The sequence below is a fragment of the Dermochelys coriacea genome, chromosome 2, assembly GCF_009764565.3.
Source record: "Dermochelys coriacea isolate rDerCor1 chromosome 2, rDerCor1.pri.v4, whole genome shotgun sequence".
Classification (NCBI taxonomy): domain Eukaryota; kingdom Metazoa; phylum Chordata; order Testudines; family Dermochelyidae; genus Dermochelys; species Dermochelys coriacea.
Window position 1 is genome coordinate 175,712,912 of NC_050069.1, and position 21,425 is coordinate 175,734,336.

At 41.1% G+C, this 21,425-nt stretch overlaps 1 protein-coding gene across 1 annotated transcript in view; it reads right to left on the minus strand.

The window, feature by feature from the left end:
• Positions 1–16,766, minus strand: part of VOPP1 (VOPP1 WW domain binding protein) — a 49,685-nt gene extending 32,919 nt beyond the window's left edge. The window contains exon 1 of the mRNA XM_038393401.2: positions 16,602–16,766. Within this exon, the coding sequence (XP_038249329.2) occupies positions 16,602–16,754 (153 nt within the window). The 5' untranslated portion in view covers positions 16,755–16,766. The remainder of the gene's footprint in view (positions 1–16,601) is intronic.
• Between the last annotated feature and the right edge of the window lie 4,659 nt (positions 16,767–21,425).

Consider the following 21,425-nt stretch of genomic DNA (forward strand, 5'->3'; position numbering starts at 1 on the left):
CCTTGCTGGGAGTGCTGGATCAGGGCCAGGGATGGAAAGCTGGCAGGGGCAACAATAAAAGGTGAGGAGGGCCTCAGTCTGGCCTCAAATGCCCATGCCTCTTCCCCCTGCAGCCACCTGCTCCAGACTTCACAAGCACAAACCCCCAGCCTCATCCCTAATGCCCTGCTCCCATCAGCCCCCTCGCCCCCTGGAGCACCCCAAGCCCCTGCCACTTAGAAGGCCCCTGCCACCCAGCACCCTTTACTCCCAGGAACTCCGTGAAACCATCATCATTTCCAGGAGCCCCAACACCCATCTGTCCTTCAGCACTAAAAATCCCAACAGCCTTCCACCCAGCTACCTCCAGCTTTCCACCCCATACAATTATGGCCTCCGATACCCTTGAACACACCTACCCAACTCCAGCCACAGCTGTCAAATTCTGTTCAGCTCTATGCCCTGCCCGATCCTCACCATTGCTCAGGACAGGGCCTGTTGACCATAAGCTTATGTTTATGATTATATGCAACTATGCAAATTATTTCATTAAACAAATAAAATTGTCATAGAATCATAGAATATCAGGATTAGAAGGAACCTCAGGAGGTCATCTAGTCCAACCCTCTGCTCAAAGTAGGACCAATCCCCAACTAAATCATCCCAGCCAGCGCTTTGTCAAGCCTGACCTTAAAAACCTCTAAGGAAGGAGATTCCACCACCACCTCCCTAGGTAACCCATTCCAGTGCTTCACCACCCTCCTAGTCAAAACGTTTTTCCTAATATCCAACCTAAACCTCCCGCACTGCAACTTGAGACCATTACTCCTTGTTCTGTCATCTGCTACCACTGAGAACAGTCTAGATGCATCCTCTTTGGAACCCCCTTTCAGGTGGTTGAAAGCAGCTATCAAATCCCCCCTCATTCTTCTCTTCTGCAGACTAAACAATCCCAGTTCCCTCAGCCTCTCCTTTTAAGTCATGTGCTCCAGACTCTAATCATGTCACAAGCTGGATGTCACAAAACTTGCCAGCTAGGTAGCCATGTGGTTCAAGGGAGCTGGAGAAGTAGGTTATTCCCTGCTGGACATGAAGCTGCTCTGAAATTTAAAGGTGGGGGGGGGAACAACTTGACAACTACTCCCTTTTAAACATTCAATGTCTCCCTGCTGCATGTCATGACTACCGCTCGGCTGCATTGCAACAGGGGAGAAGGGGAAAGAACAATGGTGTATGGAATGCCCACACAAGCTCTTTTGGGCAGGAACTGTCTTTTTTTTCCTGGGTCTGTACAGCACCTAGCACATTGGAATCCATGTCCCTGATTAGGGCTCTTAGGCACTATGGTATTACAAACAACAAATAAACCAGTAATAAAACAGCCCTCAACAACTGGTAGATAACAGCACCCCTCTCCTCAGGATGAATTCAGTCAAGAAAAGTCATTGTAATTGTATTATTATTATTAAATATGGATATTACCACAGAACCAAGAGATACCAAAAACAAGACTGGTGCTCCATTGTGCTAGGCACTGACAAAGTCCTTGTCCCAAAGAACTTGCATTTCATTTAGATCTTGAAAAAGCTACTCGCCCACTCGCCAATGGCAAGACAGACAATGAGACCTGTGATTTAAAACCAATCTTGCTTATGACCCTGCTGGTGTTTTAACTTTTATGATACAAGATTTCTCTCCATTTTGGCTGTAAAATAGTTTATTCTACGTCCTTTATCAATTTGGCCACATGATCATGAAATGTAAATAAATATAGAAGTGTGTTCATTTTTTAATGAATGATGCAGGCTTAATTGGTGAGTATAGGTCAATTCCAAAGAATTAATGGCCTGTATATTAGCCAGATTGCATGAACCATTTCTCAACACTGTGGTATTTAGAAAAAATGAAAAATCATAGATGAGGAGACATCATATATCTGCTTCTCTGACACATTGCTACTGACTGGTTTCTTTAACGGGGGGTAATGACATGAACTGCAAGCTCTGCTTTCCTAAAAATCACTGAACTCATTTAGGTTTCCTCTAAGAAAGGAAACATGCTTTCTATCACAGACCGAAGCAGTTTTCTTCATATGACTCCGCGACTAAGAACAGTAGGGAAAAAAAGAAGTTGCTAAAATACTAACTCTTTTTAATGCCACCAGAGAGCAGGCAGTCTGCTTGTTAAATGTCTGAAGCTATTCTGCAGATCATTGTGCAGATCTTGCACAACATGCAAGATTTACAGAAATGCTACAGCAGGATCTTCCTCCACACCATACATCATCTTCAGATTCACCAGTGAATTCAAAAGATATCAGGTCAGTCTGAACAAAGCTCCATTGGGCACAAAGGATAATGCAACATGTTCACTCATAGTGTGTTTACTGGGACTGGAGGGAAAAAGAAGAGGACTACTAAGAAGTTCTCCATAGGGTATTAAACACTTTCAAATAAAGATGCAATTTTTTTTTGAGGGAAACGGTGAACAAAAATCTTTTCTGGGTGGAAGCAAGAGATTGTTTTTTTATTTGAAGGTACAATTAAGTCTGAGTTTGTGAAATCTGTTCCAATCCAGATCCTCAACTGATTGCTAAATCAGTGGACCTACACTGATTTTCATCAACAGAGGATCTGGCTCCTTCTTTTTAGCCAGACAAAGTGCAGGCAGCAGCAATATAATTTTTCTCTACACACATAATCATGAGGACTTAGAAGGGTGAATACTGAGCACAAGTGGTAATTTAGCCATGTGACCTGCCACATTAACAATTACAGAAATGGTTCCTGGCATTTTGTAGCAACTGCATCGGTCAGTGCCCACCACCTCCTGTTCAGCTGGGCACACACTAAACTGCAATAAAATCTGGGCTGTTCCAAAGCCCATTCTCATGGCTGCCTCAGGCTCTGCTGAAGATTAAAGCTTCTACAGCTGAATGGGAAGTGGGCAATAAAAGCACATCAGAAGCCCAGAACAGAATCTTCTCATTGAAGGCCTGAATAATTCCAATGCCCAATGTGGCTTAGGGAAGGAATCCTCAGTCCAACATATGTTCAGGACAAGGACACCCATGCAGTCAGGCCATGACTGACTACTGCTGAGTGTGCGGGTCTGCTGGAGGCGGAGGAGGTGGGGACAGAAGGCACAGCAGAGAAGACGTGCTGCTTTTCCACATGCTGTGTACCCACCAGGGGGTTCCATACTTGATCCAAGGATCAACTCCTCCCACCCCCGTTATACATGATCCCTTAAGGAGACCGTTCACAGAAGTCACTTTCATGGGTTTGCTGCAGTTTTGTCTGTTAGGGCAGCAGAAATTTTTTCCTACATCTGGTACCTGCACTCTAGAATGTGGCCCAAGTGGTGAGAGCCAATCGCTACAGGCTAAAGAACCAATACTGACAGACATGTCAGTGACTGGGAATCACTGTACTGCCGGAATCTGAGCTTTAAATCAAATCAGTGACCAGAACCCCCTTCGCTCAGAACCCTAAACAAGAGCTGAAAGCATTCCGAAGCACAAGCTGTTCCTTAGAAATGGATTGTTGGAATCAGTGGGAATTCTGCAATGCAGGCAGCTGGAAGGATCAGGTATGTAGACTAGAAAATATTGCTCTTCCACAGGCCAGGAGAGGAGCTGAATCCCACCTGTCAGATTAATGGATTTCCCAATATCAGGGCTGCTCTGTTTAGTGTCAGTATGGGGGGAAACCACCTGCTAGGAAGCGTGGTTTCATTTAGCTTTGTTTGAATTGGCGAAATTCATCCTTATTTCCTACCTAGTGGCTCTAACAAATGAGGGCAAAGGTGACCAAACTTGAAGCTTCCCAGCTACTGAGCTCATCAAACAAGTGATTGGTGACTGCAGCAGGTGTTTTGGTCATGTACCACAAACACCTCTGGGTTTTTTTATACTCGCTTTTTAACAAGTGGATGAAGATACTAAAAATCCTTGAATACCAGCTCTATCCCAGGTCACAGACACGCTGATCTTCTGATTAGTCTCTTCCTCTCATTCTAGTAGGAATAATAGCTCTATGAAGAGACACTATCCCTTAGATACAGCTGAATCCACCAAGCTCCAACATTAGCCAATCGCATGAGTCAGGTCTTTTTACACTTTATATTACAGACCTGTCTGTTTCTTGCCATTCTCTTTGGATCTTCTCTCAGACAGATGGGGATATTATTCACACAAGATTCACAACTGAAGCAGATTCCCTACCTTAACTTCATTAATCCATGTTTGGCAACAATACAATTTTACCACAAGCAGCTAGTACTTAGTAATTCCTTTGATGCTCACAGTAGTGACATTAATGTGAATTAGCATTAGATAGCATCAGAAAGTATTACATTACATTTAAATTTATTAGCTTTTCCTATATAAAGGATACAACAGTCTTTAAATGCAATTTCATTTAAAGAGGATGCATCACTGATTTATTTGCCATTATGCACTAACTGTGAATACATTTCAATCCTAGGGCAATATAATTTTAATTGAATATAATCTCTTCTTCATTGTTTCAGAAAAAGATATCCACATGTTCCAAAATGTATGAGTAAGCAAGAGCACAATTGTCTCACACAGGGATCACCAAACTTAACGAACAGGCACTGATAGTAGGAGTACTGGAGAGGCTCAGATTGCTTTTTTACTGCTGCTTTGGTTTACATCAAACATGTCTGTCACAGGGAAGACTATCCACCATTAGCCTGCAAGCAGATAGAAGACTTGAGAGAGATCAGTGACTGCCTCTGCTATTTCTCAGAGGGATTGTGCCAGGCTATTGCCTTCATATCTGTCAAAAGTAGAACCTGACACATGCTACAATGTGATTCATAGATTCATAGATAGTAAGGTCAGAAAGGACCATTCTGATCATCTAGTCCGACCTCCTGCACAGCGCAGGCCACAGAATCTCACCCACCCACTCCTTTGAAAAACCTCACCCATGTCTGAGCTATTGAAGTCCTTAAATCATGGTTTAAAGACTTCAAGGAGCAGAGAAGCTTCCCTCAAGTCAACCATGCCCCATGTTACAGAGGAAGGCGAAAAACCTCCAGGGCCTCTCCAATCTGCCCTGGAGGAAAATTCCTTCCCGACCCCAAATATGGCAATCAGCTAAACCCTGAGCATATGGGCAAGATTCACCAGCCACATACTACAGAAAATTCTTTCCTGGGTAACTCAGATCCCATCCATCTAATATCCCATCTCAGGGGATTTGGCCTATTTACCCTGAATATTTAAAGATCAATTACTTACCAAAATCCCATTATCCCATCATACCATCTCCTCCATAAACTTATCAAGTAGAATCTTAAAACCAGATAGATCTTTTGCCCCCACTGCTTCCCTTGGAAGGCTATTCCAAAACTTCACTCCTCTGATGGTTAAAAACCTTCGTCTGATTTCAAGTCTAAACTTCCTGGTGGCCAGTTTATACCCATTTGTTCTTGTGTCCACATTGGTGCTGAGCTGAAATAATTCCTCTCCCTCTCCTGTATTATCCCTCTGATATATTTATAGAGAACAATCATATCTCCCCTCAACCTTCTTTAATCAAGATCTTAGTCAATTTTCAGTTTCAACCTAATTAAATGCAGTGCCTTTCATTCAACTGAAACAAAGACCCTCCAGATAGAAGTGAATTGCGCTCGCAGGACCCTGGACAGTGGCACAAGGACGCAAAAAGCCTTTTCTGCCAATAGGTTGGTATTATGAATGGGTTGACACAGAAGTGCATTAAGGAGTGTGTATGTTCAACAGTGAATGGGAAAGGCCATTTATTTGTTACCTATTCTTGAATTTTAAATCAATAGTCCTAGAGATAGTGACTGAATTTCTATATTTATAGAAACCCAGCACCTCAAAGACAACAAACAGGTATTATCTGAATTTGGCCAAGCTTCAGAAAGTATGAACATTCTGTAAGTATCAACAGAACCATTGGTTAAAACATAGAGCAGAAAAATAAAACATGGATAATATTTGTGTGTTAGAATTTGACAAAGAAAACGGTCTCTCTCCATTCTAATGTTGGTGAAACTGGCTTAGTATTACACGTTTCATCCAGGCAGGAAAGTTATATTTACGAACAACTTTTTGAAGGGTCTCAAAGCATTTTATAAACCACATATTTATAGTAATTGCTTCATTCTGTTCTCAAAGGCAGCCACCTCTGGGAGAGAACATGAAAGCGGTTTACCAGGGCATAGCAATACCACAAAACCATTTTAGGACAGGAAGAGAATAATAACGTTTGATCTGTTTGAAACAAGAATGATTATACTGTATCTCATTGAAGCTATAGGGGAAAGTTTAGGTATGTGAATATAATCAGCCTACTTAGAATCTAGTCAGGACATGAGGACATTGAACCAACTGGTTGTGAAAGTGCCACAGGATTCTTAGTGAGCAGAAATGGTCCGGACCTTGGTTTTCATCTTATTCATCAGATATAATTTGCAATGGTCCATTGAACTTGACAGCACTTTGCATGGATATCCGTGCACCTCTTTTTTCTGACCTTCTTGGTAGGACTGACCATGCATACAAAGACCTTATAACCTTGCAAACTGAAAAAGGCACTTGAAAAATCCATTTTATAATGTAAATCCTGTCAATGGTTTCTCAATGCACAAATCATATAAATGGTACTTATACACAGGCTTCCATGGCCAAAGTGTGGAAGATTAAACAAGATATTAAAAATGGGTTTCAACAACAAAATAATTGCACCACCCTCGTGCCTGATGTTTTACTTTGTTGTGTAGTAAAGGTGAACAAGATCCACACAGATGGTCTAATGACAACACAACACTGTGCACATTGGGGGATCCAATTTAGGTCTCAATCTCGTTGGTTAGAAGGGGCCCAACTGGAGAAGAAGGGAGCACATCATGTTACTCCAGAGTCTAGTTCTGGCTAAAATACACAGCAGCACAGATAGTCTCTGAACAGAGTCACAGCCAAATATCCTTGCCAGAGGGAAGGTAACCATTGTGTGTCACTACTGGGTGTACTGAGGGAGAAAAAAAATGAGAAAAGCTGGAGAGACTGTGATGAACAAGTAGAAATTTCTCTGCTAGACCAATGCAAACAGGTAGTTGGTTTGCAGATTCACCATATACTGGGTTCATTCATTAGACAGAGCTTACTAACAGTCTTGTTAGGGGTTAAGCAAAACACATGTACGCACACACAGAGTAAGTAGGTCAAGGTATGGGGGAAACTCATCTTTCACAGAGAGTCTTTGGGAGTTCAGGTGAGTGTTGGACTCAGCCTAGCAGCCATCTCTGTGCTCTTTTTAACTGTCATCTGCTGCATCATCCCAACATGGCAGAGCTATAAGAGAAGCACAGGGCTTCCTTTTATTGGAGAAACATGCTAAACACTGACAGCATCAGAGATTCCAGTTGCCTCCACTGAAAACAAAGGTGCAGAGACCTAAAAGTGGAATGCTGACGTGTAAACAGGTGCTTTACCTAATAATATTGAGCGTAACCTCCATGATTATTCCACTTCCTTTCATATGTGCATGGAAGAATAATGGCAGGGTAATTCAGTAATTCAAGTAATTCAGGGCTCACCTTATAAAACAAACCATAAAAAGGGAGGATAAAGGTGGGAGAATCATTCATCAGCAATGTAAGGGGAAAAAGTAAAAACATACCAAAATTTAGGCTATTCATGAATCCCTCCCACAGTCTCTTTAAAATGGATATTATCCCTTTCAGGAACAAGATTCCTTACTTTGTATGATGCTGAACTCATTTTACCTCCCTGCAGGTAATGAAGTGAGGCAGCATTGTCTACATCACTGCCATCACCATTGTGATGAAAAGGAAAATAATACCATGGTCCAGTGTGGCCAGTGTCTCTTTCAAGTACAGAGAGTACAAACCTCGTTCACTGTCCTCCAGGAACTGCACTGAATGTATTTGCCCGAGACTTGTTCCACCTCCTGCACTGACCCTGAGGTGTAAGGTACTCACATATTGAAGGTTGCATCATTCAGATCAGAGTTTAAATTCAAGTTCTTCCCATTCTTATCTGAACAACTCCAACATTCAGTTCCTTTGTTAAAAAGGTGTAAACTGGAATGTTTGGCTACATGTTTCCTAGGCAGATTTTGCACCTATATTTTCCTTTTTTTTTGGACCCCCCCCTTTTTTTTCCTTTTTGCCACTAAGCATTTAAGTTTTCAGGAGCTACTTTCCATCTTCCATAATAATTAAACCAAAGCTCAGGAAAGATCAAGTACAACTAGATGGATTCAATGCCTGATTTTCTATCTCACACATTCACAGAGGAAGAGAGCAAGCCAATGACAATGGCTAGTGTGCCAGATATCGGTTAGTTAAACTATGACAACCCACCAAAGGCTAAAGCAGGGATCGGCAACCTTTGGCACATGGCCCGCCAGGGTAAGCCCCCTGGTGGGCTGGGCCGGTTTGTTTACTTGCCAAGTCCGCAGGTTCAGCTGATCGTGGCTCCCACTGGCCGCAGTTCACCGCTCCCCCATTGGCCTGGAACAGCGAACCGTGGCCAGTGGGAGCCGCGATCAGCCAAACTTGCGGACGCAGAAAGTAAACAAACCAGCCCGGCCTGCCAGAGGGCTTACCCTGACAGGCCGCGTGCCAAAGGTTCCCAATCCCTGGGCTAAAGGAAGGAGAATTTCTTTGATGTCCCATGAACTAAGAGGCTTTGTTCTGTTCATGTTATGTGTTCTTTCTCTCTCATTTGCTCAGGAGAGAGGACGCTGACATGATTGTGCACTGCTACATAATCACAGCTCTTCTCTGTCCTCTTCCTACCAACATTATTTATCATTCCTGACACTTCATCTGATGATGTACTCTTTCCCCATGTCTTTCTTCATGAATAATCATCAAAAGTCAAAATATTTCTTTTACCCCAGTGAAGCTTTTTTCCTATTGTTTCTGAAATATTTATTCCAAAATTTCAGTTATGGGATGAAAACTCCATGGGCTTCAAAATCTCACAGTACAAAATAAAGATTGTATCATCAATCATATACATTCAGTACAAGGAAAAGAGCATGCAAATTATTTTAAGTCAATTAATGTTGATAAAATAGACAGACAACCTAATATGGTTCATTAAGAGGTATGTGTACCAGGCCCACTTCTGAACTTGCAAGGAGTTTATTTTTGAATCCCATTATGCATGGTTATGAGTGTCTGTTCACTGTAAATCAGATTACGTGAGCCCCATGTGTGTTAAGCAAGTGAACATATGAACACTAACACTAAAGAGAGGTCAAATAGATTGCATGGAAGCCATTTTGATGTGTGAAAGTCAGTTCATGGAGAGTTTAGATACTTTAGCACTATAAGCCTAATATTTATTCTACCTGCCTATATAAGGTATTCAAGGGTGAAGCTTTTATAATGGTCAGATTTTACCAACCTTACACTGAATAGTAAGCCCAGCTGCATTCTGATCATCATCTGTCCCCTGCAGGGAGAATGGCATTAACTGTCATTAGTATTGTGCCCTCCATGTTACCACAATGTGCCTATTTAAAATTAAATTTGACAATCTAAGTAAGGCCTAAATTTATTATAACTTAGTTAAATCATTTACATTAAATGTAAAAAAAGAATATTAAGCTGTACATGCTTTCTGCCATGTTTTAAAGGAAGTCAAACCACTGAACGGGTGGAAGTCACTGGCTAAGCATCTGGAACCAGAGTTGGCTAAAGTGCTAAACCACCTTTTGACAGCTGGTGCAGAGCAACTATTTCTACATTTCAGTTTATTCAACTAGTTCAGTTAAATGACTAATTCATTCAAAGTTAAGAAAGCTACTGGGAATGGAAAAAGCAGGGAAGCTTGTCTTCCTCTTCCAGTCTATGAATAAAAATGAGGTGAGAGGATGAGATTGGTTAGTTCTAAAATCTTGAAGGGCATAAGATCAAGGTCAAGGACCAGAAACAATCACTTCATTTCACTAAACTACAGATAATACTTCATTTGTTTAATAAAAACAGTTAGTTTTAAATGCAAAACATATTTTGATAAACTTTTTTTTCTTATTTATCCAGCACATTTATGCAGAGGGTTTAAAGCCAGAAAGGACTGCTGGATCATATAGTCTGATTTAAGGTAGTTTTATTTAATAAAAAATGCTGTTTTTTGTGCATTTTTAACTGAATTTGAATGTCCATCCAAACAGAACTTGATACAAATTGCCAGTAATAATTTAATCATTGAGTAAATAAGGAATACATCATTCACCATTTTTAACATAATAAAAATATAAAAATGAAGATTTTGAATAAATGTAAGTTAAACTATATAATTGCTTAAATAAATACGCATACATATAGCATATGTTTCTGGTTAGCAAAAAGAAGCAACAAATTTAGGGTAAAGACTAAATTTAGTAGCAAATCAACATGTTTAATGGTTGCCAACCAATCAGAATCAATTTTTTTTTTAGGAAACTAAGGAGTACAAATGCAAAACACTATTAAAAGCAACAATTTAAATGAAAGTTTCCTGCCTGCTGATTTAATTCATCATTAACATCAGTGATTTAAATCGATTTGATTTAAATTAATTCACCCTGCTCAGTCTACTGTATTCATCAAGCAATTAAAAAAAAGCAAATAGTTTGATCTGATGTGATTTGTATTTGGTTAACATGTCAGTTCAAGTTCTCAGGTTAAGCGACTATGGCATTTGGGCATTTACCTGCCATGGGACTAGGTGTGCCAACATAAGGTTGAACAAAAATATTTGCTCAAAATGAGAACCTAATCCTACCCACATTTGGATAATCAGAAGCAACACCATAGCAAAAATAGTGGAAGCACGACCTAAAGGCCCTGCCTAGGAGTGAGTATTTCCTTCTTTGGGGGTTGGGGGGGGGTTATGCTTGGCATATTTCCAATGGAAGGAATACAGGCAATTCAATAGCAAAAATCAGTTTGACAGGTAGCAATGCTTAGTAATGGTGAGGTATTTTTCACAACAAGGAAATAGGGTCCTATGCAAGATCACAACTTTAACTGTCTTTCTTTCAACAGTTTGAATGCAATAATACAATGTCTTCAATGTCTCAAATATCTGGTGTTATACACACCAATTGTGATGTAATCCACAGATATAAATACCCCTAACCAGTGTTGCCAACTCTTGCCATAATTCACAAGTCTAGCAAATTGGTGTTTTTCTTAAAGCCCTCACAACTAGAGTCAAATGATTACATAAGAATCTCAACATTCCTTTTAATGAGTTCTCAACACTTTTGGAAATCATCTCATAACATAATCTGAAGAGTAAACATCTACCACAGGTTCCAAAAACCAATGCAGAAATGCTGGAGTCATAGCCATTGCGAACAGATCCATCTGATTTAAAGTACCAGTCATAGTATGGCACTCATGCCTTTACCTAACCTGCTTTTTGCTCCTGTAAACTCAGTCCATTCATCTTGCAGGTATGAAACATGGCATTCTAAATGGAGATAACCATTTACACATCTCCAATGTTGTTCAGTTTATGTAATGCCACAAATCCAAATGCCAACTAATCAGTTCATTAGAAAATTAAGCCCCTTCCCTACTTCCTACCCTCACAATAAATGGATTCTCGCTGGAAAGTATTAAGGGAGACTATGCTAGGCTGGGGAAGACGCTTAAGGAAATTGAAGCTCAGGTGATCTTTAGCGGGATCCTTCCTGTTCCTAGAGAAGGGCAACAAAGGTGTGACAAGATTATGACTGTCAACAGATGGCTTAGGCAGTGGTGCTATAAGGAGGGCTTTTGGATAGAGCCCTTTTTAATGTCTTTAATAAAGTAAATACTAATGGAAACTGCGAGATCATGGGAGACTAACTTCCCAGATATAGACTGGGCAATCAGTGCTAGTAATAATAATAAGGCTCAGATTTTCCTAGATGCGATAGCTGATGGATTCCTTCATCAAGTAGTTGCTGAACCGACTAGAGGGGATGCCATTTTAGATTTAATTTTGGTGAGTAGCGAGGACCTCATAGAAGAAATGGTTGTAGGGGACAATCTTGGCTCAAGTGATCATGAGCTAATTCAGTTCAAACTAAATGGAAGGATTAACAAAAATAAATCTGCAACTAAGGTTTTTGATTTCAATAGGGCTGACTTTCAAAAATTAAGGAAATTAGTTAGGGAAGTGGATTGGACTGAAGAATTTATGGATCTAAAGGTAGAGGAGGCCTGGGATTACTTTAAATCAAAGCTGCAGAAGCTATCTGAAGCCAGTATCCCAAAAAAGGGAAAAAATTCATAGGAAGGAGTTGTAGACCAAGCTGGATGAGCAAGCATCTTAGAGAGGTGATTAAGAAGAAGCAGAAAGCATACAGGGAGTGGAAGATGGGAGGGATCAGCAAGGAAAGCTACCTAATTGAGGTCAGAACATGTAGGGATAAAGTGAGACGGGCTAAAAGTCGAGTAGAGTTGGACCTTGCAAAGGGAATTAAAACCAATAGTAAAAGGTTCTCTAGCCATATAAATAAGAAGAAAACTAAGAAAGAAGAAGTGGGGCCGCTTAACACTGAGGATGGAGTGGAGGTTAAAGATAATCTAGGCATGGCCCAATATCTAAACAAATACTTTGCCTCAGTCTTTAATAAGGCTAAAGAGGATCTTAGGGATAATGGTAGCATGACAAATGGGAATGAGGATATAGAGGTAGATATTACCATATCTGAGGTAGAAGCAAAACTGAAACAGCTTAATGGGACTAAATCGGGGGGCCCAGATAATCTTCATCCAAGAATATTAAAGGAATTGGCACCTGAAATTGCAAGCCCATTAGCAAGAATTTTTAATGAATCTGTAAACTCAGGAGTTGTACCGAATGATTGGAGAATTGCTAATATAGTTCCTATTTTTAAGAAAGGAAAAAAAAGTGATCCGGGTAACTACAGGCCAGTTAGTTTGACATCTGTAGTATGCAAGGTCCTGGAAAAAATTTTGAAGGAGAAATTAGTTAAGGACATTGAAGTCAATGGTAAATGGGACAAAATACAACATGGTTTCACAAAAGGTAGATCGTGCCAAACCAACCTAATCTCCTTTTTTGAAAAGGTAACAGATTTTTTAGATAAAGGAAATGCAGTGGATCTAATTTACCTAGATTTCAGTAAGGCATTTAATACCGTGCCACATGGGGAATTATTAGTTAAATTGGAAAAGATGGGGATCAATATGAACATCAAAAGGTGGATAAGGAATTGGTTAAAGGGGAGACTGCAACGGGTCCTACTGAAAGGCGAACTGTCAGGTTGGAGGGAGGTTACCAGTGGAGTTCCTCAGGGATCGGTTTTGTGACCAATCTTATTTAATCTTTTTAGTACTGACCTTGGCACAAAAAGTGGGAGTGTGCTAATAAAGTTTGCAGACAATACAAAGCTGGGAGGTATTGCCAATTCGGAGAAGGATCGGGATATTATACAGGAGGATCTGGATGACCTTGTAAACTGGAGTAATAGTAATAGGATGAAATTTAATAGTGAGAAGTGTAAGGTTATGCATTTAGGGATTAAGAACAAGAATTTTAGTTATAAGTTGGGGACGCATCAATTAGAAGTAACGGAAGAGGAGAAGGACCTTGGAGTATTGGTTGATCATAGGATGACTATGAGCTGCCAATGTGATATGGCTGTGAAAAAAGCTAATGCGGTTTTGGGATGCATCAGGAGAGGCATTTCCAGTAGGGATAAGGAGGTTTTAGTACCATTATACAAGGCACTGGTGAGACCTCACCTAGAATACTGTGTGCAGTTCTGGTCTCCCATGTTTAAAAAGGATGAATTCAAGCTGGAGCAGGTACAGAGAAGGGCTACTAGGATGATCCGAGGAATGGAAAACTTGTCTTATGAAAGGAGACTTAAGGAGCTTGGCTTGTTTAGCCTAACTAAAAGAAGGTTGAGGGGAGATATGATTGCTCTCTATAAATATGTCAGAGGGATAAATACAGGAGAGGGAGAGGAATTATTTCCGCTCAGCAACCATGTGGACACAAGAACAAATGGGTATAAACTGGCCACCAGGAAGTTTAGACTTGAAATCAGACGAAGGTTTTTAACCATCAGAGGAGTGAAGTTTTGGAATAGCCTTCCAAGGGAAGCAGTGGGGCCAAAAGATCTATCTGGTTTTAAGATTCTACTTGATAAGTTTATGGAGGAGACGGTATGATGGGATAATGGGATTTTGGTAAGTAATTGATCTTTAAATATTCATGGTAAATAGGCCAAATCCCCTGAGATGGGATATTAGATGGATGGGATCTGAGTTACCCAGGAAAGAATTTTCTGTAGTATCTGGATGGTGAATCTTGCCCATATGTTCAGGGTTTAGCTGATTGCCATATTTGGGGTCGGGAAGGAATTTTTCTCCAGGGCAGATTGGAGAGGCCCTGGAGGTTTTTCGCCTTCCTCTGTAGCATGGGGCATGGTTGACTTGAGGGAAGCTTCTCTGCTCCTTGAAGTCTTTAAACCATGATTTAAGGACTTCAATAGCTCAGACATGGGTGAGGTTTTTCATAGGAGTGGGTGGGTGAGATTCTGTGGCCTGCGCTTTGCAGGAGGTCAGACTAGATGATCAGACTGGTCCCTTCTGACGTTAGTATCTATGAATTTATGGATCTTATGGGCATACTGGAAGCAGTCCCGTTGAGGGTTAGGGCTCCGCAGCCAAGCTACGAATTACAAAGCGTGTTTACCAAGGAATGCCACTGGAAGCTTAGGACACAGATTTCCAAGCTGTGATCTGTAAACCGCAAGTTGTCTACAAAGCCCTTGTTTGAGGTCTGTGGAGATATGGTTGGTCACATGGTGTTAGATCTCCTTCTTGTTTCCATTTCTGAGAAACAGAATGCAAGGGATTGGGAGATGAAGTAGTGAGGAAAAACGGATGGGATGGTGTGATTAACTTTTTTCAGAAAGAACAAAGACTTTTCAATGAACACAGCTAAGAGCTCTCCACTGTAAGATTATCTTTCCAAGGCAAGCAATTGCTGTAGTTCCCAGAGCGATGTTAGACAACTGTGAAGGGAAGGGGAAGTGCGCATGAGACACTCTCTCCATTAAGATGTGGTCCACCCTTGAGAAAGATTGAGAGTTCTGCCTTGGGGTATTGCTAGGGATGGATAAAAGCAAGAAATAAAGCCAGCAATGTTTAATTTATAAACCTATAATTGCTAGACAATTATTTATTTGGAATGAAAGTATCAAGGATTTCATCAGTACATTGTCCACATTAACTGATGGAAATAGCAGTGATAGCTTAGAAACAAACCAACAGAAAAAATACCTGACATAGTTGCCCGGCTCTAATTAGGATGACAGCTGGGTAGAATTTATGGACCCTGGATACAATTCAACCCTGGAATAAGCAGGGGGCAACTCCATAGGAATAATTTAGGTCATTGTGTTCACAATGGAATGGAAACCTGTCACCTCAGGATGTGATACAGACATAAAATTTCTAGACATCATTAATGACTGCTTCTTGGAGCAGCTAGTCCTGAAATCCGCAAGGAGAGAGAGGCAATTCCTGATTTAGTCTTAAGTGTGCACAAGATCTGGCCTAAGAGGTGAATATAGCTGAACTGCTTGGTAATAGCAACCATAATGTAATTAAATTTATCCTTGTAGGGGGGAAAATACCAGAGAAACCCACCACGGTAGCATTTAACTTCAAAAAGGGGAACTACAGAAAAAGAGGCTAGTTAAAGGGAAATTAAAAGGAACAGTCTCAAGAGTGAAATGCCTGCAAGCAGCATGCAAACTTTTTGAATATATCATAACAGAGGCTCGAACTACATGAACACCCCCCAAAAAATGACATCATGGCTAAACAACAGAGTAAAAGACATGGTTAGAGACAAAAAGACAGCCTTTAAAAATGAGAAGTTAAATCCTATTGAAGAAAATATAAAGGAGCATAAAGTCTGGCAAGTCAAGTGTAAAAGCATAATCAGGCAGGCCAAAAAAGAATTTGAAGAGCAACTAGAAAAAAAGACACAAAAAATAACAGCAATTTTTTAAAGTACATCAGAAGCAGGAAGTCTGCCAAATAATCAGAGGGGCCACTGGAGGATCAAGATGCTAAAGGAGCACTCAAGGAAGACAAGGTGTTGCAGAGAAGTGAAATGAATTCTTTGCATCAGTCTTCACTGCAGGGGATGTGAGGGAGATTCCCACACTTGTGCCATTCTTTTTAGGTGACAAATCTGAGGAACTGTCCAAAATTGAAATGTCAGTAGAGAAAGTTTTGGAATAAATTGAGCAATTAAACTGTAATAAGTCACCAGGACCATATGGTATTCACCCAAGAGTTCTGAAGGAATTCAAATATGAAATGGCAGAACTACTAACTGTGGTCGGTAACCTATTAGTTAAATCAGCATCTGTAGATGACTGGCAGATAGCTAATGTGACTCCCATTTCTTAAATAGGGTCCAGAGGTGATCTGGCCCGTAAGCCTAACTTCAGTACCAGGCAAACTGGTTGTAACTGTAGTAAAGAATAGTATTATCACATACATATATGTTGGGGAAGAGTCCAATATGACTTTTGTAAAGGGAAATCATGTCTCACCAATCTACTAGAATTCTTTGAGGAGTGGTCAACAAACAGGTGGACAAGAGTGATATAGTGTACTTGGATTTTCAGAAAGCGTTTGACAAGGTCCCTCACCAAAAGCTCTTGAGCAAAGCAAGTTGTCATGGGATAAGACAGATGTCCTCTCATGGATCAGTAACTGGTTAAAAGATAGAAAACAAAGGGTAGGAATAAATGGTCAGTTTTCACAGTGGAGAGAGGTAAATGCAGGGTCCCTGAATGATCTTTACTGGGACCAGTGCTGATCAACTAATTCATAAATGATCTGGGAAAAGGAGTAAACAGTGAGGTGGCAGAGTTTGCAGACGATACAAAATTACTCAAAATGATTAAGTCCAAATCTGACTGAGAAGAGTTACAAAAAGATTTCACAAAACTGGGTAACAAAACGGCTGATGAAATTCAGTGTTGATAGGTGCAAAGAAATGCACATTTGATAACATAATCCCAACTATACACACAAAATTATGAGGTCTCAATTAGTTCCAAGAGATCTTGGCATCATCTCTCAAAGCATCTGTTCAATGTGCAGTGGCAGTCAAAAAAGGTAACAGAATATTAGGAACCATTAGGAAAGGGATAGGTAAAAAGACAGAAAATATGATATTGTCACTATATAAATCCATGGTACACCCACATCTTGAATACTGAGCGCAGTTCTAGTTCCCCCATCTAAAAAAAAAAAAAAGATGTATTAGAATTGGAAAAAATACAGAGAAGGCTACAAAAATGATTGAAGGTATGGAACAGCTTCCATATGAAGAGAGATTAAAAAGCCTGGGACTTTTCATCTTAGAAGAGACACAACTAAGTGGGGTTATAACAGAGGTCTATAAGATCATGAATGGTGTGGAGAAAGTGAACAAGGAAGTGTTATTTACTCCTTCATGTAACACAAGAATTAGTGGTCACTAAAATAAATTAATAGGCAGCAGGTTAAAAATAAACACAAAAGAAGTACTTCTTCACACAACACACAGTCAACTGGTTGAACTCACTGCCACGGGATGTTGTAAAAACCAAAAATATAACTAGGTTCTAAAAAAAGAATTAGATAAGTTCATGGAGGGAAGGTCCATCATCGGCTATTAGCCAAGGTGGCCAGGGATGTTCCGGGTCTCACTAAACCTCTGACTGCCAAAAGCTGGGACGGGACGACACAAGATTTATTACTCAATAAATTGCCCTGTTCTGTGCATTCTCTCTGAAGCATCTGGCACTGGCCACTGTCAAAAGACAGGGCTACATCTGTCAGGGTAATCCGCAGGGACGTGCCGGCTGCCGCTTCCTGCAGCTCCCATTGACTGGGAACGGCAAGCTGTGGCCACTAGGAGCTGCAGTCAGCCGTGCAAATGTAAACAAACTGTCTGGCGGCCTGCCAGTGAATTACCCTGACAGCCACAGGTTGCCCACCACTGGGCTAGATGGACCTGGTCTGACCCAATTGTGAGGGATCCTGGGCCTTGAATCCGGGCCTATTGGTCCCTAGGCAGCGCTCAGGCCTCAACCGCCATCCAACAATTCCCCTGAATAACCAAGGAAGGGTTCAGCAAACGGTTAGCTCTCAGAGGGCCCTGCCTCCAAAACTTCCAATTGGTGGAAACATCCTGCTCCCCAATTGGCTGAGGAGTGCTATATAAACCAGGAACAACAGGAAGTTGTCTCAGCACCTAGAACAGTGGTTTTCAACCTTTTTCATTTCAAGACCTCAAACATTTCGAATAGAGGTGCAGACCCTCTGGAAATTTTAGACAGTCTGTGGAACCCCAGGGGTCCACAAACCACAGGCCGAAAAATCACTGAACTAGAGGAATATCTGGGTGGCTGCTACTAAAGACCCCTCCTGCTACTCCCTACTCCCAGTTCCTGCCTCCACGTGCTCCTGGTTCCTGTCCTCCTATGCCAGATCCTGCTGTTCTGCCCTAGTCCAGGGCCTTACTCCTCTGCCTCACCTCTGACGCTGCCTCCGGTTCTGACCTTCAGCTTGGTACCCAACACTGTCTTTGTTTTTGACCTTTGGCTCCAACCACAAGGCATGACTCATGCTTGGAACACTAGGCCTGACCACGCATGGCCTGGTCATTGTACCACTATGGTCATTCTTATGTTCTTACAGTAGACAGGAATTGTGCTTGCTGCCTCTCTCTTCAGGGCTCTGTTGACGCAGAGTACACTGCTCTCCAAAATATTAGTCTTCTGCATGGTTCGCTTCAGACTACAAGACTATATTATGGCAACACTGAACCAACAATACGATGCTTCAATCCCTGAAAGACAGCATCTTGCAGGTAGATAACATAGCACACTGGAACTGCTGAATTTGTGGATGGTAAAGACACTTATGGGAGAGAAGAATGAAGCAGGATGAAGTGGCAAAGGGGAGAATGGCAGGTAAGCGGGCAGAAGAGGAAGATGACAAAGGCTATTAAGGGAATAAGAAAAGTGGAGGGAAGATTTATAAATGGGTAGGGGACAGCAGAAGAAAAGAGATTAGAGATAATAGTTTCCAAGTCTTTGGGACAGGGATTGTGTCTTTGTGTGTGACTGTACTGTGTCTAACATAATGGGGCCCCAATCCTGAGTGTAATATAAATAATAAATTATTTTAAAAAAGAACATATAAAACAGCAAGAAAAAAAAACTACCCAGTACATTTGGGGCAGATTCTGCACTACCCCTGGTGTAAATCCATTAAAGTCAGTGGAGCTGCAGAGCTGTATAACTAGTGTAAATCAGATTAAAATCATGCTCCAAAATCTCCAACAGCCCCAGAATTTTGGGGATTTATTTAAGAACGTAGAACACACAAACCAATTGTCTTTAAACGTTCCCTCCAGGTCCCAGTCAGGTTTCTTCCCCCACAGAATTAAAACCATTAGCAAGAGAGAAGAGGCTAATCCCACCCCTTTGACCATGGATGGCTCTGGAGTGGACTTCCCAAATTCCAAGCTTCAGTTGTGGCTCCTCCTCTTCAGTTCTCAAGTTAATTGCTCACACTCCCAGGAAATCATTCTTTTCAGACACAGGGACAAATTTTCTTGTAGTGTAAGTTGGCCCAGCTGCACTGAAGTCAATGGAGCTATGCCATTTTATAGCATCAGAGAACTCACCCCTCAGTTCACTGACTCCCTAAATCAGTTAACTTGCTATTCTTTAAAAAAAAAAAAAAATTATATATATATATATATAAATAAAATTACAGTGAACTCAATGTAAAGTGCAAAGTAGTAAAATTAAGCATGTGCATAAATGCTGGCAGACTCAGCACTTAAATCTTGAAGTTTTAGGTTACTGAGTAAGAACAACTGATGCCTTGCTCTGTTCTGGTTCACCTTTTATAAAAGTAAAACAGATCTATACCAATGCATTCCAAGATTCGTAAAATAATTTGTAATAATTCACACAAATTCCTTACAAAAAGATGTTGGGTGTTTTGGCTAAAGGCTGCAGGATTGGACCTAATCTCCCCTCCCCCACCCTGCCCAAGCAACCAACCTAAAATAAGTGAAATGAAAGTAATATTTCTCCCCAAATAAATTGCTTCCAATTAAACAAACACAGTACACCTGCATGCAGTACACACGTACGACCTTAGTTGTTCCAATTGAACTCAATGACAAAATTCCAACTGACTTCAAGTAGGTGTTTTCATGGCTGCCTGGGGAGAGATACCTGCAATGCAACCTCATCAGCGAGGGTTCCCGGTTCTGTAACAGAACAAGTCAGCTTCCAGCCACCCATGTCCGCATTTGCTGAGTTGTTTCATTAGGAAATGACATCCTAGTCACTAACATCTATGCTGCAAAAACAAAAAAACACAGCAGTGAGTCTCAGAATCTGGGTCAACTGACTTGGCTAAAAACAGAAGTGTAAAGATGTTTCCATTCAAGCTGGAACTCAGGCTCCAAGACCCTCCCCTCTCACTGGGTTTCAGAATCAGGACTCCAGCCCAAGCAGGAGCATTTATGCTACTATTTTCAACCTCAAGCCTGAGTCAGTTGACCCAGGCTCTGAGACTCACTGCCGTGGGGCGCTTTTTTTTTTTTTTTTGGTAACGTAGACATGCTTGGATAAAGCTCCAGTTTGGAAAAAAGTTTTCTTCTCCCTTTGCACCTTCCAACTGCTGCTTTTTGCTATCCCCCATAGCAAAGGACAACATCTTCATTCTTCATGATGGGTGGTAATTCCTGATCCTCCAATAAGTGCTTCCACTGAACTCCAGGAAATCCTAACCATTCCCATGTTCCAGTCCTCAGCAACAACACCTCACATCAACTATAGACAAGAAGCTCTGCCTCCAGAATACACAGGCCTATCATTGAATATGGAAAAAAATAATCATTTCAGCTAATGCAATATCTTAATACATACACTTCGGGCTGACCTTTAACTAAAATGTTGGCTCTGAGTTGTCATTCTCGGTGAATGACTATCCTGCTTTCAGATGCTCCGAAGAGAAAATCCCTGTGGTTGGACTCTCAAAGGGCATCTGATTTCTAATTTTCTTGTGCATTCTTTGCTGGATTTTCGGGCTTGATCCAAAGCCTGCTGAAGTCACTATCTTCCATTTGCTTCTATGAATTTTGGCCTAGGCCCATAGCTGGGAACATTAAACCTAAATAAAACAGTCAAATGAAAATAAAACTGTTCTGCTGCCACTAATCTAGAGGTCACTAGATCTGGTACTTTACAAAAGGCTGACACAGGTGTCACTAGGAATGTCTGTGGATTCTGCTAGTTATGTTACAGTTCAGATACCAAGGTAATGAGGTACCAGGCCTGAATGGGGTACTTATGTGG